We start from the raw sequence: 23,810 nt of genomic DNA on the forward strand, positions 1-23,810 counted from the left end.
ATACCAGAGGCTGCTGTTCTATCACATCGGCTGCGGAGAGCGTGATCACACAGTCTTCTAGAACAGCTGGTGCTCTCATGCATGTTTCAGTGTTATTTGCCTCGAAGTGAGCATAGAGGTAATTTAGCTCGTCTGGTAGGCTTGTGTCACTGGGCAGCTCTCAGCTGTGCTTCCCTTTGTAGTTTGTAATGATTTGCAAGCCCTGCCACATCCTATAGCGTCAGAGGCGGTGTAGTACGATTCGATCTTATTCCTGTATTGATGCTTTGCCTGTTTGATGGTTCGTCGGAGGGCATAGTTGGATTTTTTTATAAACTTCCGGGTTAGAGTCCCGCTCCTTGAAAGCGGCAGCTCTAGCCTTTAGCTCAGTGCGGGTGTTGCTTGTAATCCATGGCTTCAGGTTGGGGTATGTACAGTTGAAGTTGGAAGTTTACATACACTTAGGTTGGAGTCAATAAAACTTGTTTTTCAACCAGAACACAAGTTTCTTGTTAACAAACTATAGTTTTGGAAACCTTGTGCATGACAAGTAATTCTTCCAACAATTGTTTACAGACAGAATATTTCACTTATAATTAACTGTATCACAATTCCAGTGGGTCAGAAGTTTACATACACTAAGTTGACTATGCCTTTAACCTCTCTGGGGCCGGCGGGACGAAATCGTCCCACCTACGTAACAGCCAGTGGAATCCTGTGGCGCGTTATTCAAATACCTTAGAAATGCTATTACTTCAATTTCTCAAACATATGACTATTTTACACCATTTTAAAGACAAGACTCTCGTTAATCTAACCACACTGTCCGATTTCAAAAAGGCTTTACAACGAAAGCAAAACATTAGATTATGTTAGCAGAGTACCCAGCCAGTAATAATCAGACACCCATTTTTCAAGCTAGCATATAATGTCACAAAAACCCAGAAGACAGCTAAATGCAGCACTAACCTTTGATGATCTTCATCAGATGACACACCTAGGACATTATGTCATACAATACATGCATGTTTTGTTCAATCAAGTTCATATTTATATCAAAAACCAGCTTTTTACATTAGCATGTGACGTTCAGAACTAGCAAACTTCCGGTAAATTTACTAAAAATTTACTAAATTACTCACGATAAACGTTCACAAAAAGCATAACAATTATTTTAAGAATTATAGATACAGAACTCCTCTATGCACTCGATATGTCCGATTTTAAAATAACTTTTCGGTGAAAGCACATTTTGCAATATTCTCAGTAGATAGCCCGGCATCACAGGGCTAGCTATTTAGACACCCAGCAAGTTTAGCACTCACCAAAGTCAGATTTACTATAAGAAAAATGTTATTACCTTTGCTGTTCTTTGTCAGAATGCACTCCCAGGACTTCTACTTCAATAACAAATGTTGGTTTGGTCCCAAATAATCCATTGTTATATCCAAATAGCGGCGTTTTGTTTGTGCGTTCAAGACACTATCCGAAAGGGTAAATAAGGGTGACGAGCATGGCGCATTTCGTGACAAAAAATGTCTAAATATTCCATTACCGTACTTCGAAGCATGTCAACCGCTGTTTAAAATCAATTTTTATGCCATTTTTCTCGTAAAAAAGCGATAATATTCCGACCGGGAATCTGCGTTTAGGTAAAAAGACGAAAGAAAATAAAGCACGGGGTCGACTCGTGCATGCGCCTAAGCCCATTGTCCTCTGATCGGCCACTTGCCAAACGCGCAAATGTGTTTCAGCCTGGGGCTGCCTCGATATCATTCAGCTTTTTCCCGGGCTCTGAGAGCCTATGGGAGCCGTAGGAAGTGTCACGTTACAGCAAAGATCCTCAGTCTTCAATAAACAGAGACAAGAAGAACAAGATCTTGTCAGAGAGGGCACTTCCTGTAAGGAATCTTCTCAGGTTTTTGCCTGCCATATGAGTTCTGTTATACTCACAGACACCATTCAAACAGTTTTAGAAACTTTAGGGTGTTTTCTATCCAAGGCCAATAATTATATGCATATTCTAGTTACTGGGCAGGAGTAGTAACCAGATTAAATCGGGTACGTTTTTTATCCGGCCGTGTCAATACTGCCCCCTACCCCCAACAGGTTAAAAGCTTGGACAATTCCAGAAAATGAAGTCATGGCTTTATAAGCTTCTGATAGGCTAATTGACATAATTTGAGTCAATTGGAGGTGTACCTGTGGATATATTTCAAAGCCTACCTTCAAAATCAGTGCCTCTCTCTGGAAGGAAGTGGGGGTGTATTCGATCGCTTACGAATTCTCAGAAGGCAGCCTGCCCTCCGGCCCCTTTTTCTCTGCCTCCTCTTCATGCAAATCACGGGGATCTGGGCCTGTTCCTGAGGAAGCAGTATATCGTTCGTGTCGGGCTTGTCAGACTCATTAAAAGAAAAAAAGGATTCTGACAGTCCGTGGTGAGTAATTGCAGTTCGGAGGTCCAGAAGTTATTTTCGGTCATAAGAGACGGTAGCGGCAACATTATGTACAAAATAAGTAAAAAAATAAGTTACAAACAATGCAAATAAACGAACAAGAAGTACAATCAGTTGGGGACACGTAAAACGTCTGCCTTCTTCTCCAGCGCCACTGGCCGATGTCATAACAAGGAAGGATGTCTTCTCTCGAATGAGCCATTAATCATATTTTTGGTCTAGCACATTTCTCCTATTTGTCTGCCTCTTCAGTCCAGGTTGCATTGCATGGTGCTGTTACCAGAGATATTAGATAAAGGAGATAGGAATCGCATTGGGCAATTAATGGATGAACATATAACGCCCCACCCAGCAGACTGTTGACCAATCCCATTCACGTTCTCATGTTGCATCACGCCGTTGCTAAACTAATCATCACGCAATCCCTTTTCAAAGTCAGGGTATTAGTCGAGAAACGTGTCTATTTTCCTTGAAAGTACATAATGTCACAATTCAAAAGCTATACAATATTACAGATAACAAGTTCATTATTTCCTCTGAAAAGATTTGTAATGTTGTACTTCCAGTGGTGTAACACATATGCTTGGTTTGTAAATTATGTTTTTGGATAGTGCCCCTGGCTATCTGTAAATTCAAAAAACAAGAATATTGTGCTGTCTGGTTTGCTTAATGTAAGGAATTTAAAATTATTTATACTTTTACTTTTGATACTTAAGTATATCTTAGCAATTACATTTTATTTTGATACTTAAGTATATTTAAAACCAAATACTTTTAGACTTTTACTCAATTAGTATTTTACTGGGTAGCTTTTACTTTTACTTGTGTCATTTTCTATTAAGGTATATTTTACTCAAGTATGTCAATTGGGTACTTTTTCCACCACTGTGTACTTCTTGTTGACGAAATTCATGCTAATGTTGGGTTTTTGAGCTAGCGCCCAATTGACTCCCATTATTTCCTTGAAGGAGAGCTCTCCTTGTCCCAGAATTGCCAAGAATGCACTGCGTGGCCCACTGACGTAGCATGGGCAATGTGCACAATGGGCATTAAAAGGATTCCTATGGAATTTCCCATCTCCTCAAAAGTTTCTCTGTTGTTGCGAATTACAGACTCCACTTTGCGAGGCACATCAATCTGTAGGTTGAACATGGTGAGATTGTAGACTCCTAAATTGACAGTGCAGCTTGTTGATAGTGCAGCTACTTCACATGCCGATATTGTCTTTGGTATTATTGTGTGTAGCTAGGTTTGCTAGCTAGCTAGCTAGCCAGCCAGCCGATAGAGAAAGCATTGCATTTGTGGATTTTGTAGTCAACTTGAGCTGCAAAAGATTTCCACAACGATTTTCACATGTTGCTACCAACATTATTATAATGCCAAAATCAAACATTTGTTCACAAAAAATATTGTTCTCACATATTCATTTTATTTAACACTTTCAATTATAGGAATGAGTGGTTTTGGGTGGATTTTTCCTTTAACACACTGGGTTCTTTTTTATTTATTTTATTTAACCCTTATTTTACCAGGTAAGTTAACTGAGAACACATTCTCATTTACAGCAACAACCTGGAAAATAGTTACAGGGGAGAGGAAGGTTGATGAATGAGCCAATTGGAAGTTGGGGATGATTAGGTGGCCATGATGGTATGAGGGCCAGCCTGGACACTGGGGTTAGCACCCCTACTCTTACGATAGCACCCCTACTCTTAGTTACCACAGAGAGTCAGGACACCTGTTTAAAGTCCCATCCAAAAGACGGCACCCTACACAGGGAAATGTCCCCAATCATTTCCCTGGGGCTTTGGGATATTTTTTTTAGACCAGAGGAAAGAGTGCCTCCTACTGGACCTCCAATACCACTTCCAGCAGCATATGGTCTCCCACCAGGACCAACCCTGCGTAACTTAGGAGGCAAGCTAGCAGTGGGATACAGGGTTGTATGCTGCTGGTTATGCTGCTGGTTATGCTGCTGGTTCAATTTGACAAGTAGTTCACAAACCACTCCAGAGCATGACAAGTAATCCCAATACACTTCAATCTCTGCACCAAGACAGTATGGTCCACAGTGTTAAATGCCTTTGACAAGTCTATGAATACAGATACACAATGTAGCTTCTTATCCAGTGCACAATGAATATCATTCAAAATCTTCAAAGTTGCTGTGACAGTGCTGTGGCTAGAACTGAAACCTGATTGTATACCACTCAAAGTATTGTTTTCCTGGAGGCAGGCTTTAAACTGCTTATTAACTAGGAACCCCAATACCTTTACCAGAACAGACAATTTAGATATGGGGCGATAGATATTCAGTAGAGTGGGATCACCTACTTTCAAAAGAGGTAGGACAAATGCTGATTTCTACATCTTGGGGTTTTCATTACATTCTATGGTGATGTTAAAGATGCATGTTAAATGGGGAGCAATGATGTCTGCTAATTGTAGTAGGTGTGGGTCTAGATGATCAGGGTCAGGGGATTTTTTGACATCAATTGTTTCACGGCACTTCTGAAACAGAGAAAGGCCAGAAAAGGAGATCAGGAGAATGAGTGCTCGGGAGTGTCAGCTAATTTCACATGGGGCTCATGTTGACCTCAGGTTGATCAAATAATCTGCCTGCATCAAGAAAATGTTGATTGAAAGAGTTCAGAATAGAGGTTATCACAGTTACCACCTGTGAGTCAACCAGCTGTTGTTTAGGGAGCTGTGCATCTTTAAACCTTTCACTACTTGCCCACATTTTGAGATAGTGGTCTGCTTTCAGCTTTCGGGTCATAGCCACACCCTTATTCCAAAGCCATTTCCTTATGAACCAAGGGTTGTCTCTGCCCTTAATTCTGTATTGTTTGAAAGGGGAATGCTTGTTGCATACATCCTAGAATGCTTTATGGAGGTAAGAAAAGGCTAATTTAACATCAGAGATGTGTCACAAACCTCTTCGTCAGAAGATATGTTGAAATCGCTGTCGGACAAAGTGGACCAATATGCAGCGGATTGCGTGCTCATCATCATTTATTTTAAATGTGAACACGAGGAAAAACAATAAACAAAACTCACGACAGGAACAGTGTAGCAGGCTAAACAAAAGCAGTGCTAACATACAACTACCCACAAGTGACAAACAAAACACACACCTACTTATAGGACTCCCAATCAGAGGCAACTAGAAACACCTGCCTCCAATAGAGAGTCCAGCAACCAAACCTGCACATAGAAAACTAAACCTAGAACCTACTCATACTAAAACATACACCACAAAACCCCGGAACACATAATTAACACACAAGCTATACACAAAAAAAACACCATACAAAACAAACATACCTCTGCCACGCCCTGACCAAATAATACAAATAATCCTCTATACTGGTCAGGACGTGACAGTACCCCCCCCAAAGGTGCAGACCCCGGATGCACCTTACACAAAACCCAGTAAATACCCCAAAACAAACAGAAAAATCCCCCTAAACTAAAGGGATGGAAGGGAGGGTGGCTGCAGTCAATGACGGCACCTGTGCTACACCCCCCCTCCCCAACCCACCTAAACTGGAGGTGGCTCCGGCTCAAGCCTACTGCCCTCCAGACTGCAAACAGACTTGCTCCGTTTCGGGCCGTAGACAGACTCCCCTTGTTCCGGATCGTAGGCAGACCTCTTCCGTTCCACACTGTAGGTAGACTCATTCGATACACAGTTAATCCTTTTTATTTTCGGATTGTAGGCAGACTCATTCGATACACAGTTAATCCTTTTTATTTTCGGATCGTAGGTAGACTCACCCGGTTCTGGGTCACAGGCAGATTCCCTTAGTCCCGGGTCGCAGGCCGACCCCCTCGGTTCCGGGTCGCAGGCAGACCCCCTCGGTTCCGGGTCACAGGCAGACCCCCTCGGTTCCGGGTCACAGGTAGGCTCCCTCGGTTCCGGGTCACAAGCAGACTCCCTCGGTTCTGGGTTGCAGGCAGACTCCTTCGGTTCCGGGTTGCAGGCAGACTCCCTCGGTTCCGGGTCGCAGGCAGACTCCTTCGGTTCCGGGTCGCAGGCAGACTCCCTCGGTTCCGGGTCAAAGGCAGACTCCCTCGGTTCCGGGTCAAAGGCAGACTCCCTCGGTTCCGGGTCGCAGGCAGTCTCCCGCGGTTCCGGGTTGTAGGCAGTCTCTCTCGGTTCCGGACTAGACACTGTTGCCGGATACTCTAGACTGCACACTGGTGCCGGATACTCTGGACTGCACACTGGTGCCGGATACTCTGGACTGCACACTGGTGCCGGATACTCTGGACTGCACGCTGGTGCCGGATACTCTGGACTGCATGCTGGTGCCGGGCTCTTGAGGCTGGGCTGACGCACTGGAAGCCTGATGAATGGTACTGGTACTGGATGTGCCAGTCTGGAGATACGCACCTCAGGGCTAGTGCGGGGAGCGGGAACAGGCCGAGTCGGACTGGGCTGGCGCACTGGAAGCCTGATGCGTGGTGCTGGTAGTGGAAGTATCAGCCTGGGAACACGCACCATAGGACTAGTGCGGGGAGCGGGAACAGGCCGAATAGGACTGGGCTGGCTCATGGGAAGCTTGGTCCGGGTTGCTGGTACTGGTCGTGCCGGACTGGAGGTACCCACTTCCGGGTTAGCACGAGAGGTGGGAACCGGAAAGACTGGGCCATGGAGGCGCACAGGTGGCCTTGACCGCACCGCCTGCACAACCCGTCCTGGCTGGATGGAACTAGCAGCCCTGCACGAGCGGGGTGCTGGTACAGGGCGAACTGGGCTGTGCAGGGGCCTGATGGTTGCCGTACGTAGAGCGGGCGTAGGGTAGCCTGGTCCTAGGAGGCGTACCGGCGACCAGACGCGCTGCGCAGGCATCCTCCTACCAGGCTGGATGCCCACTCTAGCACGGCATCTGCTAGGGGCTGGAATGGCACGCACCAGACTGTGCGTGCATATGGGCGAGATAGTGCGCACCTCAGCGAAACACGGCGCTCTCCACCTCATACGCTCCTCCATACTCTCACGGGTAGCTGGCTTATGGCTCTTCCTAGGCCTAGCCAAACTACCCGTGTGCCCCCCCCCAAAACATTTCTTGGGGGTGCCTCTCCGGCTTCCTCGCCAGCGCGTTCATGGCTTCATAACGCCGCCTCTCAGCCTTCGCTTCCTTGATCTCCTCCCGTGGGCGACGGTATTCCCCAGCCTGATGCCAAGGTCCAGCCCCGTCCAGAATCTCCTCCCAAGTCCATCTCTCCCCATAGTCCATATACTCAGCGTGCCGCTCCTCTCTCCGCTGCTTGGTCCTGTTGTGGTGGGTAGTTCTGTCACAAACCTCTTCGTCAGAAGATATGTTGAAATCGCTGTCGGAACAAGTGGACCAATATGCAGCGGATATGCATCCTCTATACTGGTCAGGACGTGACAAGATGTTCAGCTCTATTCCTGGCAATGTTAAAAACATTATGAAAAAAAACCCTGAGTATCAAACTGCTTCCAGTTTCTTTTCATGATGATACTGTACATGGAGGTAGTTTAGGAATTGTACCATCCCTTAAACAGGCAACAGCACAGTGATCACTTATCATTTGCAAATGCACCAGAAGCATTAAAACGATGTGGAGTGTTGGTTAAAATAAGATCAATCAAAGATGATTTTAGAGGGCACCTTGCATTCAATTTTTAACAATCTGATTAAAATTATAGGTATTACAAAGATTCTTGAGTTGATCAGAGTTGGATGTCAACCAGTCTAGGTTCAGGTCAGGTCACCCATAAGCACAAATTCAGATTTCACATTCTGTGATAATAATTCAAAAATACAATCCAGAGAGCCAGCAATCGCAGACGGGGGTCTATAACAACAGGAGACAACAAGATTCAAGGATGCACAGAGATTTATATTCAAGGACAAATATTAAAATAGCTTGGGTTTGGTAACAGAGGTCAGAATGGTTGCCGAAAACATGTCTTTTATGTATATAGCAACACTACCACCCGTAGATTTGCGATCTGACCAAAAAACATTCTAAACATCAATGCCAATGTCTTTGTCAATTATAGATTTTTTTGGCCAGGTTTCAGAAAGACCCCGATGTATTTATGCTCTCTACGGTTTTAATACAAATATTCACAAAATCAAGTTTCGAAAGAAGACTTCTTAACATTTGTGCGGAAACTTCAGACCATTCTGACTTTTTAATTCAGATGGGGTAGAAATGGCAGGACCTAGGTTAGATTCCATATTTCCTGACAGTAAAAGCAGTAAAATAATGGCAAATCTAGATAGAATTTTAAAACTTTTGGATTCAGAGACTAAAACCATAGTTGAGAGGAACAAGTCTTTAACACAAGGTATTTCAAAAGGTGCGTACGGTCCAGAGACATGGTTAAGTACCGAAAGAACAATCCACACATGTAAACGCAAGTATGCAGTTTCTCCCATGTCGAATGGGAAAAACTTGCAAAGTTCTCCAGTGCAATAGCCGGGCAAGCGTATGGTTTCTCCCAGGATGTAACATGAAAAAAACACTCAAATTTCTCGGCATTTAATAACCTGTTTTGGAGACTGGTTTTTGTTCGGAATTTCGGATGACTGACGTGCCCAAAGTAAACTGCCTGTTACTCAGGCCCAGAAGCTATGATATGCATATACTTGGTAGCATTGGATAGAAAACACTCTGAAGTTTCTAAAACTGTTAAAATAATGTCTGTGAGTATAAAATAACTGATAAGGCAGATGAAAACCCGTGGAAAATCCAACCCGGAATTTTCTTTTTTTTTGAGGTCACAGGCCATTTCAGTGCTTGCCTATGGGAAATACATACAGATAGGACCCAGATTGCAGTTCCTATGGCTTCCACTAGATGTCAACAGTCTTTAGAAAGGGTTTCAGGCTTGTTTTTTGAAAAATGAACAAGTAGTTGGAAGAACTACAAGGTTTATATGAACAGTGAGAGACAGAATAACAACAAAAAATCCAGAAAAACGCATGTCAAAAATGTTATAAAATGATTTCCATTTTAATGAGGGAAATAAGTATTTGACCCCTCTGCAAAACATGACTTAGTACTTGGTGGCAAAACCCTTGTTGGCAATCACAGAGGTCAGATGTTTCTTGTAGTTGGCCACCAGGTTTGCACACATCTCAGGAGGGATTTTGTCCCACTCCTCTTTGCAGATCTTCTCCAAGTCATTAAGGTTTCGAGGCTGACGTTTGGCAACTCGAACCTTCAGCTCCCTCCACAGATTTTCTATGGGATTAAGGTCTGGAGACTGGCTAGGCCACTCCAGGACCTTAATGTGCTTCTTCTTGAGCTACTCCTTTGCTGCCTTGGCCGTGCATTTTGGGTCATTGTCATGCTGGAATACCCATCCACGACCCATTTTCAATGCCCAGGCTGAGGGAAGGAGGTTCTCACCCAAGATTTGACAGTACATGGCCCCGTCAAATGATGCGGTGAAGTTGTCCTGTCCCCTTAGCAGAAAAACACCCCCAAAGCATAATGTTTCCACCTCCATGTTTGACGGTGGAGATGGTGTTCTTGGGGTCATAGGCAGCATTCCTCCTCCTCCCAACACGGCGAGTTGAGTTGATGCCAAAGAGCTCCATTTTGGTCTCATCTGACCACAACACTTTCACCAGTTCTCCTCTGAATCATTCAGGTGTTCATTGGCAAACTTCAGACGGGCATGTATATGTATTCTTGAGCAGGGAGACCTTGCGGGCGCTGCAGGATTTCAGTCCTTCATGGCGTAGTGTTTTACCAATTGTAAACTTGGTGACTATGGTCCCAGCTGCCTTGAGATCATTGACAAGATCCTCCCGTGTAGTTCTGGGCTGATTCCTCACCGTTCTCATGATCATTGCAACCCCACGAGGTGAGATCTCGCATGGAGCCCCAGGCCGAGGGATATTGACAGTTCTTTTGTGTTTCTTCCATTTGCGAATAATCACACCAAATGTTGTCACCTTCTCACCAAGCTGCTTGGCGATGGTCTTGTAGCCCATTCCAGCCTTGTGTAGGTCTACAATCTTGTCTTGTCCCTGACATCCTTGGAGAGCTCTTTGGTCTTGGCCATGGTGGAGAGTTTGGAATCTGATTGATTGCTTCTGTGGACATGTGTCTTTTTTACAGGTTACAAGCTGCGGTTAGGAGCATTCCCTTTAAGAGTGTGCTCCTAATCTCAGCTCATTACCTGTATAAAAGACACCTGGGAGGCAGAAATCTTTCTGATTGAGAGGGGGTCAAATACTTATTTCCCTCATTAAAATGCAAATCAATTTATAATATTTTTGACATGCGTTTTCTGGATATTTTTGTTGTTATTCTGTCTCTCACTGTTCAAATAAACCTACCATTAAAATTATAGACTGATCCTTTCTTTATCAGTGGGCAAACATACAAAATCAGCAGGGGATCAAATACTTTTTTCCTCCACTGTATGCATGTTGAAAGAGTGGATTACTGAGATCATTGGCGCCAACTAAACATACTTTTTTAAAATTTAAAGCAGGACTTTATCGAACAAAATGACCATTCATTGTGTAGCTGGGACCCTTGGGGTTGCAAACAGAGGAAGATCTTCAAAGGTAAGTGATTTATTTAATCGCTATTTGTGATTTTGTGACGCCTGTGCTGGTTGATAAAGTATTTTGGTGTGGGGCGCTGTCCTCAGATAATTGCATGGTATGCTTTCGCCGTAAAGCCTTTTTGAAATCTGACAACGCGGTTGGATTAACAAGAAGTTACACCTTTAAATGATGTATGACACTTGTATTTTCATGAATGTTTAATATTACAATTTTTGTATTTTGAATTTCGCGCTCTGCAATTTCACCAGATGTTGTCGTAGGTGTCCCGCTAGCGGTTCATGCGCCTAAGTGGCATAACCATAAAAAACTTAAATAAATAATCTATAATAAAATAACAATAAAGGCCAAGTAATACAATCTTAAATGCATACAAGTTCCTGAGTAAAAGCTCACACAAGTCCACAGGCTTCAGGTACAATTCGGATCAGAGACTGCAGTTTGTAAGTGTACGTGTGTGCTGGAGCAGTGAGCGATGCTTGGGGGTACCTGTACCAGATGGGGGGGAGCAGGCCTGGGTAATCAGGAGCAGACCAAAAGGTGGGGGCCAAGCAGTGCAGCACACCATGGGAGTAGCCTAGGTATCACACTCGCTTGGTAGAGGCTTGTGTCGGGAGGCTGGGTAGAAGAGGAGGCTTTCAACCAGACAGGTGCGTGGCCCAATGTGGTTGGGTAGACAGGCAAGGGCAGCAGGCAAGGGCAGCACCTTCTAGTGGAGAATTTATATAGCCAAGTAACCTCTTGACTATATCAAAATATTACTGGAGTGTTTGGAATTATTAAAAAAAACACTCGCAAACAAGCAGAAGCGCACAAGACACACGGGTTCAGCTGCCATGTTGGTGGGAATATGGACATATATTCTTTTTTTTAAAAACTTATTCCTAATCGGATTACAGAAGGAAATGGCCTCGTCTTTCTCCTGGATTTGTTTATTTATGTTGGATAAAAAATCTAATAATTCAAACTAAATTTAAATTCCATGCATCTTATAAAGGCTTCATAAAGGCTTCATAAACACTAAATGTGTCACAAATCATCTATAACCGTATGTCATGCTCTATAAAGGGTTCATAGCCCACTATGTCAAATATGACAAAAAGCTGTGCTTTATAAATGGTGGCATAAGCACTGCTTAATAAAGGCTTTATAAATCATATTAAATTGAGGATTCACAAAGTATTTATAAACTTGTCAGGCATTTTTGGTAGAGCATTGCAACACCAGGATAGTGGGTTCGACTTCTGTGACCAGCCATAATTAAAAATGTATGCACACATGTGACTGTAAGTCGCTTTGTATAAAAGTGTCTGCTAAATGGCATATATGATTTTGTATTATATTACTCGAAACCAAATATTTCAGCTTCTTTATTACTTTACATGTGATAGTCAAAATGGGGGAAAGGGCCATGAAAAACGCAATTTTTCTATATTCTGATGACTCTGGGTAAGTAGAAAAATGACCTACATCTGTCAGTATCCTTTTTAAACAGTGCTTTACGTGCCCATGCAGTGTTTGTTATGTTATTTTAGCTCACAAAACAGAATATCCTTCAAACCTTCATAAATAAAGCATTACAGTGAGAGGATTTGCTTGATATTATCAAGTGCTGGAGTTATGTAGGCCTAATGTGTGACAAGTTGCAACACATGACACGATACCTAACTTGAAAGATCAAGTGTTTTAAGCACCCCAGCTTCCACTGTAACATACCATGCAATCATTGCAGATAGCTTTTCAAACAGCATACATCTTCACCTAAGTAAATGTTCTTTCCAAGACATGTCACATGCCTTTATTTTATTCCGTAACATCCCAAAGTTAGGAGAAAAAGGTTTAATAAATACACAATATCATTATAAGAGCCAGTGGATCCATGAATAAACAACTGATCTAGTGGTCTGCTCTGCTCAGCTCACTCCCCCACTTGTCTCAGATCTACCTCCCTGGCAGGCTTGTCAAATGAGGGATGACACTAATCATGTTAAAGTGAGATGGGCTGGTGGGATTCTCCTGACTTTGATCAGAGTAATGACATTGTTTCTAATCAACCTGATTCACATGCATTTCCCTGTTTGCCTACATACCGGTTCACTCCACTTTTCTGACTGGTGTTTTTCCCACTTATACCATAAATTCATTCTCCTCTCACCCCCCACCTCAGCCACACTACTTCAGACAGGTTCAGATTAATCCTCATGGTGTGTAAAGGTGTTCAAAACAGCAGGTTTGAAACAGAACATGAGATAAGGTTTAGAATGAGTCATTGTCAACCTTACAAAGGTTGATTTTGACACATTGTGACTAATAACATGGACTTGAGCATTCATTCAGCGTCCCCACCATGACATGTCCATGATCATCCTCTCCCACTGCCTCCCTCGGTCCAGACCTATCTAATTTCGGGTGCTCCCGAGTGGCACAGCGGTCCAGCACACTGCATCTCAGTGCTAGAGGCATCACTACAGACTCTGGTTCGATTCCAGGCTGTATCACAACCAGCCATGATTGGAAGTCCCATAGGGTGGTGCACAATTGTCCCAGCGTCGTCCGGGTTAGGGTTTGGCCGGGGTAGGCCGTCATTGTAAATAAAAATTTGTTCTTAACTGACTTGCCTAGTTAAATAAAGGTTAAATAAATTCACACTGGTAGATCAGTTAGTTACTTTCAGGAAGTTTCTTCTGCACTCTGACAAAACAGATATCTATTCCCACAAACAAGTAGTGATGAGTTTGTCAGGGCACAGTCATTTCACTGGATCTGTGGAGGAATTGGATGCCTGAGTGCTTAAGTGTAGGAGAATGTTGAAGTTGGGGTTGCTAAGGGCTGTGGTTGCACTGAGCCATTTGTCTTTAAGCTTTGTTTTTGGGGAGCTCGTCTGTAGTTTTCCCTGTGCAACAGTCCATTATTTGCTCTGGCTCACTCTCCAGAGCCCACGGGACTACTCCTGTCCAGATCAGCAAGCTGACACAAATCTAACAAATGATTGCATGCAAAAAAGGCCGGGCCAGGGGGGAAGGGGGACGAAAGGGGCTAAAGACTATATTTATCCTATGTCTTATTCCCATAATGTGACTCGTGGAAAATCCTTATTTGATCTTCAGTGTCAGTTTTTGTGAGGCACATTACACTTCAGTCGGACAGTTGCACCAGTTCCAAATCTAGAGAAAAACAACTTGGGTGAAAGAATCCTGTGAAAACCCATGAAGATTTCACTTATGATTGGAGAGTGATTTGGAGCCTCCTAATTGAAATTGCTGCAGCTCCAGGTTTACCCCCTGCCTCTCTTCCCTTCCCCTGTATTGACATTGGCAGGCTTGACACAAGGCCAATATGAGTGTGACACTTGCAGAATCAAGCCTCTATTCATGCATGCAGCCACTCAGGCCTACAGCAGAGAGTGTGGAACCCCAAGGGGGAGTTGGTGATGATTGCCTGGCGGCTTTTTGATTATATGAGGTCCGCTCTCTTGTTTTGTCAGGGATTCTTATTAGGTTTTGGACTTTTTTAGAAGTTGGTCTGCTATTGATGGCTCACTCAGAGTGTGTTGGTGAATAGGCTATGTCGAACTCAGCCCTAGCAGACACTATAGACTGTGGGTAAAGGAAGACCACCAACATACAACGACTGCTCAATGTGTCCCCTCATAATGACCAATAACCTTGTACCATTCTGTCCATTCTGTGAAGACGAGTTTTAATGGGGTCACCTTGTCTCCTAATTCAACAGTCAACTGCGGTATTTCATCCCTTCATTGGGATTGAGTGTGTCATTGCTATGTCCCCGACTCAAGCATTAGATCAATCATCATCTTATACAAACCCTCAATTGTCAAGCGATGCACAGTCTTTCAAAGTCTTTTTTTCATCTGTCTGTTCTCTGCTGATGAAAAGATCTCTGTTTTAGAAATTGTTTGATGTTCTAGAGATGACATTGTGAACCCATTGCGGTTTGTGGTTTCTGAATCTGAGGGATATTTAAAAGTGAGGGAGGAATATAGACAGGATTTGAAAGGATATTTGATTTTAACTTTACTCTTTGCTGAAACTGCCTGGATTTGCTAACAGGTGCGGATATCAGAGCTAAGACGTATTACAGGAGAGTGTTCTGTGTCTTCTAAAATTATTCAGAAATTCTACAAAGACTTAAGCATGAGCAAGTAACTTTCCTACGCTACAGTACATTTTCTAAACCACCATCCACCCTCTCCACCTGTGCTGTGTTAGCCGTTGATTGCTGTGACCTACAGTCTTTACTGACCTTTAAATGGCCACCTCTTTCTCTGCAGGTGGCTAGTGGAGAAGATGTCTTGACCCAGATATATCTTATTGACTATAGATGCCCACGTGTCTCTCCCTCTCTCTAGGTGGCTAGTAATTGAGTATCTTACTGACCTGACATACCTAACTTCCCTCTCTGTAGGTGGCCAATGGAGGAGTATTTAAATGTCTCTCTCTGCAGGTGACTAGTGGAGTATTTTACAAATTTTATATACCCACTTTTCTCTCTAGAGGTGGCCAGAGGAGGAGAATATCTTACTGACCTTGGATACCTACCTTCTCTCTCTCTGCAGGTGGCCAGTGGAGGAGATGCTACCCAGGGGCAGGTGGAGATCTTCTCCCTGAACAGGCCCACACCACGCCCAGTGAAGAGCCTCCAGGTGGGGGCCCCAGTTAGGTGTCTGGAGTACGTGCCTGAACCCAGCCCCCCAGAGGAGATGGAGGCTGTGGCCCTCAGGAGCCCTACTGGGGTGGGGAACACCATTTGTTTGGGACTGGACGATGGAAGGTGAGGTCAACACAGCTTTTAGAGAAATTGTCAAATACAATAGTGTAAGTTACATTTAAGTAATGTGGATGGATGCATGGATGGATGATGATGATGATACAGAAATATTATTGTATTTATTATTGTTGGTCACCACTATTATCCTACTTACGAAGTCAATTTGTTTTCACAGAGAGTCATATTCTGTATCACCATGCAGTATAGTATGTTAGGTTAATCTCAAGACAAACAAAATCTGTCAATAGTAGATGGGACAAAGAAATCAGAGTTGATTTCATACACCTTGAATCCTGGTGCTCAACCATTTCTTATTTTCCCATCTACTGTTTGTATTTTCAGATTTTACTGCATGTAATGGAGGAATAGTTTAATCTCAGACTGTTACAGTCCTGGTGATTACATTACTTTCTAAGAGAAAACACTCCTCTTGCATCTCATATTGCCCGTTTACTGTAGTTATTTTCCTCTGCAATTTGTTTGTTAATCATTTGGGCACCAGAATAAAATGAAAAGTGTGCAGTTTATTTGTTTATGTTGACTCATTCACTCTATGTGTCCTGAGAGTAGGGAAAATACAAAGTGTAATAGAAGCACAATTTCAGCATTTATTTTTGTGGAACACAATCGACTGTCAACTAGTTAACGTTCTCTTTCGAGAAATAAATATATTTTTCCAAAGGTGTGCATTTGTTCATTGTAAATTTAGGAAAAATGTGCAGAACAGTCAGTGAAGTTCAGATGGAATCTTAAACACGAGAACGAGCGAGGGGCTGCACACACACAATACAAGGTCCAAAGTGCCCAGTTACATCAAGGTACTCAGTCTTCATAAATGATGTTCATTTATCATGTACAGTGTACATTGTTCCTTCTCCTTTTGCCACCAGCATCCTGGTGTATGGCAGTGTGGACACTGCAGCCCAGTGCCTGTTGACCCTGCGTAACCCTCAGCGCTGCCCTGTCCTGTGCCTCAAACACTCCATCAACTTCCTATTCGCTGGGCTCAGAGATGGAACCATGATGGTGTATGGACGAAGTAATGGAGGTAAGGTCTTTCCAAGGTCTCCCCCTGTATGTCAGGAAGATAGTCATCAGATTTCAATCCAAAATGACAGAATTGTTGAATCATCACATTACTAACATAGCAATTTATTTAATGTTAGCTACATAGAAGTATATGTTTCAAGCCATCACCATTATAGCAAGGAAAGCAATCACAGCACAATTAAAGCAGGAGAATGGAATAATTTTATAGTTACATTACGCCACTAATGCTCTTAGCTAGTAATTTGTATTAATTCAGGTAATCATTTAATTCACTCATTAGCCTACTATAGCAACAATGTTTAAGCATTGTTTTGTATGAAATGTGACATTAAAATGGAATAGTTATTTCGATATTAGACATTATTAACAGGGCTTGTATCTGTAAAAAAAATGGCTTTTAATTAAGTAATCAATCAAATTAGTAGTGCAAATATTAATCTTATTGTTTCCTTGTTTCAATTTGTACATCTTTCAAATTCCCATGTATGTCTCTTTGTTTTGCAGTGAATGCCTCAGTGAGTGTGTGTGAGAAATATCATTTCTGTCATGCGTTCAGTCTGCATGCGGAGACGTGCTATGAGTGATAGGATTTTCAGGGAATCCATCAAGTGGATGCGTTTGCAAAAAGCCAATTAATTTCAGACAAGCAACCTTGGAAAATATTTTAAATACTTAAAAACCTCTTTTCATGCCCATTCTTGGTGATCTTCACTACCAGTTAGTGTAAGGAAATGACTCCTGAAGTCACCATACAGTGGTTGGTGTGCTCATGTTGTGGTCAGAAAAGGCATATCATAGGGCTAGGAGCACCATCTCAACACTCATTCTCCCAGTAGGTCATCACAGCCTGCGGCAGAACAATGGCTGCCCGGTTGCGGTGTGGTGCGTCTTACCTGGCTGTGTCAGTGTGGCTGCCTGCATCCACCCAGCACTCTACTGTCCTCTCACCTCCAGCCAAGCAGAAAGGATGATTAATTACGCCAGTGTGCTGCGTGCCGATTAAATATTACTATTCATGTTATGTAAAATAAATAAATAATAAAGAGGTAGAAGACAGGAAAAAAGCTCTGGAGTGGAGCGTGGATGGTGCCAGGCAATGTTTGTGCATTCTGCACAGCTGTTAAAGATTGATGCCCCTGGATGGCACACTGCTGCCTGGAAACCATGTCTGCAAGAGTAGGAAATATCAAGTCTTCACATGGGATTTCTATCAAAATGCATATGAATAGCCTGCACAGCACATTGTTGCTTAGCGGAAAATCCCAATTTCTTTTCTCATATAAATATAATTCATACTGTTCATAGAGTTGAAGGGCTGGGCTTCAGAAACCTATTTAGAAAATCTTTTGATGGTCTGAAACAGTTTTTGACCATTTTCCAGTGTTTTGCGGTGGTGCGTGTGGTAGAGCTGTGACATGGCCAAGGCTTGTGCATGGGGCTAGGGGGACTTAAAAGAAAGTGAATAACAAAATGTGGAAGAATGACATTTAGAACACGCCAAGCAATTAACCTGAGGAAGTCAGAAGGCATTGTGAAGCTATTCTGATTTGAAAGGCATGAAATAAACAACTCAAAATGTTAATTAAATGGCTGGGTGCACTTCCTTCTCTAATTTTGCTTCATTATAGCACCGCAAAGGAAAAGCTTATGTAAGGTGCTTCATAATGCACTGCCATGGTAGCTGCAACGGGTGCCCTGTGTTTACAACTCAAAGGAAAAATGTCTGCTTAATTTTCACACCGACGGGTGGAAAAATGAAGTGGCGATAAAGAGGTTAGGAAGCTGATTAAATTGTATGGCAGAGTTATTAGCATTTGGATGTTAGGAATGCCTTATTGTTTAGTCTGAAAGTATAGTCCATAGACACTTTGTTTTCATCAAATTGTGATTCACGCTGTTTTTTGTGTGTGTGGGTGTATGTCTGTGTGTGTGTGTGTGTGTGTGTGTGAGTGCATGTGTGTGCACTGCGCATGTGCATGCTTAGTTGCACATGCATGTGTGTGAAACAGTAAGTGTAAGTATTTTCTTGTGTTTTCACTTTGGAATATTTGTCTAGAGAACACCAGGGCAAGTTGCTTGAGTGTAAGTAGAAGCAATGTAGTTTAATTGCCTTGCTCAAGGCAACAGCTGCTGAATCACCACACTGAGCAGTCAAACGGAAAGTTTTGCATGTATTTAAAACATAATCATAAACTGGCGATAACAAGTCATGATTTTGTTAGCTGTTTTAGCAAATCTTTGTTTTGTTCTTAGTAAAGTAAGAGTTTAAAGTGTTCTGATTCTGAGCATTTGTTGTGTTGTCTTCTCAGGTGAGCTGTGGGAGCCAGACTCCTGCAGGACTGTGAGTGTGGGCCCAGAGCCTGTGCGAACTCTTCTGGTTCTGGAGGACTCTGTGTGGGCCAGCTGTGCCAACTCTGTGACCATTATCAAGGGCTCCAGCCTTTCCACTCAGGTACAATAGGAGATGCACCAAGTGCTTTATTGTTTGAGCAACAGCACACAAATACAAGCCTCTCGAAATGCTCCTGGAAAGCATCTTCACTTCCGTCTTGCATCCTTTTCACAACTGCTTAAGACCAAAGGCTCATGCACAGAATAGTCTCGACAATACACTGTCCTTTCCTTCACCTAAACACACTTTATGTTGGAACTATAAACTATATTGGAACTCAAAACTCCTTGAGTTCTACATTGATACTTTGACCTAAAGTATTTGTGGGGATGTTGGCATCAGAATGTGTTTTCAGGCAGCAGTGGCTCTTTATGCTTGTACACTTTCCTCCCTGTTCAATCCTCTGGAGATCAGAGCTTAGCCAGCTGAGTGACCACGCAAAGGAGACAAGGTTCTGTCTGGCTCGCCCCAGCGTATCCCCTCTGCATGGTGAACAGGCATGTGTGCTTGTGTCAGTGCTGGTTGCACCTCTCTTAGCCTTGTCTTCCTTACTAATGCACACCCTGGAGGGCTAACTTCACCGGGGCTGTGATGCGGAACCGGGATCAGGGAAGCAGTCCTTGCCCCCAGGATTGAGCCATAACTTTAAGATGGGGGGGGAGGGGGGGGGGTCAGACTTCAGACTTACCCCTCTTCTACTTTAGCGGTCTAGCCCGCTTACCTAATTCAGATCAGCCTTATTGTCAGCGCTGCTCTGTCTTGAATTGATGATCCTTAATATAGCCGGTAGTTAACACAAAGGGCTATACTGCAGCCCTGTGGATCTGCATCCATCTCTCCTCCTTCTCCTCCTCCCCCCCACTCCTCCTGTGTGTGTGCTTGAAGGGACCCTTGTGTGTGCTCTGCATTATGACAGAGCTCCGGGAATGACCCATGTGCCCTAAAAAAGAGGCCTGTCATCAGAGCCTAACCAGGCAGGACTGTGTGGATGCAGGGCATGGCATGACATGTCTCCCTCTCTCTACTTCTCTCTAGAAGAGGGGATATGCTTACTCCCCCTCCCTCTCCTCCCTGTCCTGCCCATGCCGACTCCCCTCCTTCCTTCACCTCCGTGGCTGTGGATTTGCTCCCCCTAAGAACAGACACCTTGTCACCCAGTGTAATGCAGGGCTAATGAGCTGTTCAGGCGCGGGGGCTTTAGTGCTGGGGCTTTAGCCTGCAGTGATTCTCCCCTCTGCTGATGAAGGACTTGGTGCTGCTGTTTGTGTGACAGAAGTGCTGGGTGGAAGGGGCATATTACCTCTTGTCACACTGCTACCACTCTCATGGCTGTGAGCAATGCAGAACTCATCTCACTAATACCAGTGTGTCAATTGGGTGAACAGTTGTTGCCATCACTTATTTGACACCATCCATTTCAGAAGAGACCTTAGTACCAAATATGTGCTCTGATAGGCTATCCAGGCAGTATCCAATTTTGTCAAGGCTGGCAGTCATGCAGCCCTGTAAACAGATCTCACTTCCACTAACCTCTTCTATTCAATTACCCTACCAGTTAATGCATTATTACTGTAGCTATGGCATTGTTTTACGTTTGGCCTCACTGGGATACAGGGGACAGATCAAATTGAAAGCAGTCAGATAATGACATATCCAGTGAAACATATGGTAGACAAGGTGTCATGATGACAGGGTGTCAACCAATAATTAGCCTGTTAATTAACAATTTGTCTGTTCATGCCAAAATCACTGATTTAACCCCCCCCCCCCATGATTTTCTAATGGTTCACTGACATTTTCAATGCTCTTTTAATTTGATATATTTTTTTACTTTATTTGCATTTAGTTTAATTCTTTGAAATAGGGCTCTATCAACTTAAATATTTTATAGAATTTAATGGTTGCACTTGAAAATGGAAGGGATGCGATTTCCTCTCTTCCTAGGCGGAGCAGAGCAGGCACCTTCTGCCGTGGAGTCAATTAAAGAGAAAACACATCAAAGGGTTCTCTTCTCTCCCCACTCTCAAACAAAGGAGGTCCCTCTGGCAAGGGCACACAAACAGGTGGTAATCCCCGTCCTCCGGTGCACAGGGGGGAGCATCCCTCCTCAGCCCTCTCCCTGACTAATCTCTCATCCCCGGACTCATGAACCGAGAGTGATAGGAGCGGGGAGACGATGCCAGAGCCAGCCCCTGTCATGGTGCAGACCTCGGGGGTAGCATGCCTAACTATGATAAGGCGCGCTGCTCTTCCTCAGCTACTCATTAAGAATGTGTGCCTGAAACGCCTCCTCTTTTGCTGTGGTCTTGAGAAATTGGAGGGTGGGAGGATGATGTATACTGACACAGTAGAAAAGATGCCCCTGTCTGTGAAACATTGGTGCAGTTCATTACAATCTCAAGAGAGACACGCTATAGCCTTTTCTGGGATGTTGCAGGGTTGTTAATCTCCAGTCATCTGGCCTACTTGGGTTTTGTGAAAGAGCTCTAAAGAGGGGTACTCAAACCTACGCTCAGGCATTCTATTAGTCTTTTGTTAACAAGTAATATCCGAATGTAATTTGTTAATGGCGTTCATGTGTAATTCACTTTTTATGATTATGTCTGAGCACATTAGCAGTGTTGTCCATGGATACAGTGAACTAGAACTTCTCGAGAGGGGTTCTTATGACATGGATGCACAATACTTTATGTGCATATGTTTGTGTGTGCGTATGTGTGGGTGATTTATGTATTTGTTTAATGAAGTCATACTGTATATCTAGGATATTATAACTTCATTATGGATGTCTACGTACAGAGACATACATTTGACAATGTGCAGAGCAATGGTAAAGAAGCAATTACAGACAGTAACATCACACTTTGTATGGTAATCAGAAATCCATTGCAACATATTATAGATTTCCAGATTTCTGTAAGAACCCCCCCCCCGGACTGGACCCAAGTACCTCAGTAGTTTTTCCCATTACCATCATATCTGACAGCAGAGAAAGCCAACCCAGACAAAATCCTGGCTCAAATCTTTTCATATCTCGTCCTGACAAGACATATCACATCTGTTTTGTTGCGTTTAGACCAAGATGTCTGCATGTAACATTGATCGGATTCATAAAAAACTCTGATCTACAGTATATTTCATTTAAAAGACCAATGTAAACCGGGTCTAAATGGGGCTATACTGTTTATTTTAACTACATGTTCTGTGTAAGCATTTGCTTGGCAGCTCTATGCCTATTCTCTATGCCTATCTCTCATCTCTACTATAGTTTCCATGGTTATTCACTGCTTCTCTCCTTCTCTCTTCCAGAGGTTTGAGGTGCACCCAGAACCCATGGTGAGCGTGGCCCATATGGTGCGGGCTGGAGGAGGAGTCTGGATGGCCTTTAGTGAGGGCTCTTCTATTCGCCTGTTCCATACTGAGACACTGGAGCATCTGCAGGAAATCAATATCTCCACACGAGTATCTTTGCACAGCCCAGGTATAGTACAAAACGCCTACACTCAGGTTGCTATAGGGATTCGTCTTGACCTCCTCATTCCGGGGGTCAACGTTTTATACAGTAGATTCAACTCCACAAGTCTTTGCTAGGGTTCTGTCACAAAATCTATTTTGTCATGAGCCTGACTTGCTGTATTAGTGGGGTTAGGAGGAAAACATAGGCATACATTAGTTCGTTTTTGGGGGCCCTCATTGTACAAGAGCAATGAGACGGCACCAATTAAGCCACGCCGATGCTGCACTCCTTGCTGGAATGATATTCTGGTCTTGTCTTGCTGGAGCTGCTCCTTTGGTCCTGCACTCCGGGACTGACCTGAATAAGTAGCCATCTAAAGACCCTGAGAAGCCACGATGGAGCCATAGGGTGAGAGGGAGGAATTCATAAAAGGAGTACAATCATTGACGAGCTGTTACAATGCTGCAGACAAGGTTTTCATTGCACGAGTTGCCATGGACGCACTTGTCTTTCCTTTAACATCCCGGCAACACTTGTATCATGACAGTTTTGTTTTCTTTTTACCTGCGTCTCTATTTTCTTTTCTTCTCTCTCTCACGCTTTCTCTCTTCCCATCTTATCTGTCTCCCTTTTATTTTACCTCTCACTGCAACCCCTTTAAGATGCTGTATACATTCTCCTCACTCTCCATCTTCCTTCATGATGAATGAAATATTTATCAACCAATCCAGGTATTTCCAGTCTTAGTATGGGGAAGTCAGGGTAAACACGTTGGACTGGCTGAAACAGAAATGATCCTGTTTCAGGGTGGTCCTTCCACACATTTATCAATTTGATTCAATATCAGCCCATGGACCCATGGCCCAGGGAGCCATTACAGCCTAAAATCCTGGGGCCTCAACTCAGTCAAGCCTGTGCTCCCTTTCTCCTAATGCTGTCTGGATTTATTCAGTTTGATATTCTGCACGTTAAAAGGACTGAGGATCAGAGTCAGACAGAACTCAAAGGAGAGAAAGGCAGTGCACCAAATCAAGCTTCAGCAGCCGGACGCAGAGAGTTACTGTCAACAGGTCCACTGTTGTTGCCCTCTTTCATTAGTTGGATGGAGAAGGAAAGAA

At 43.5% G+C, this 23,810-nt stretch overlaps 1 protein-coding gene across 4 annotated transcripts in view; it reads left to right on the forward strand.

The window, feature by feature from the left end:
- The window catches only part of LOC106565901 (rho guanine nucleotide exchange factor 10-like protein), a 128,592-nt gene that overhangs the window by 89,201 nt on the left and 15,581 nt on the right, over positions 1-23,810 (forward strand). For all 4 annotated transcript variants that reach the window (XM_014133570.2, XM_014133569.2, XM_014133567.2 and 1 more), the window contains 4 exons: positions 15,582-15,796; positions 16,684-16,841; positions 19,153-19,295; positions 22,545-22,716. In XM_014133570.2, the coding sequence (XP_013989045.2) occupies positions 15,582-15,796; positions 16,684-16,841; positions 19,153-19,295; positions 22,545-22,716 (688 nt within the window). The remainder of the gene's footprint in view (positions 1-15,581; positions 15,797-16,683; positions 16,842-19,152; positions 19,296-22,544; positions 22,717-23,810) is intronic.

Source organism: Salmo salar, chromosome ssa12 (assembly GCF_905237065.1).
Source record: "Salmo salar chromosome ssa12, Ssal_v3.1, whole genome shotgun sequence".
NCBI lineage: Eukaryota > Metazoa > Chordata > Actinopteri > Salmoniformes > Salmonidae > Salmo > Salmo salar.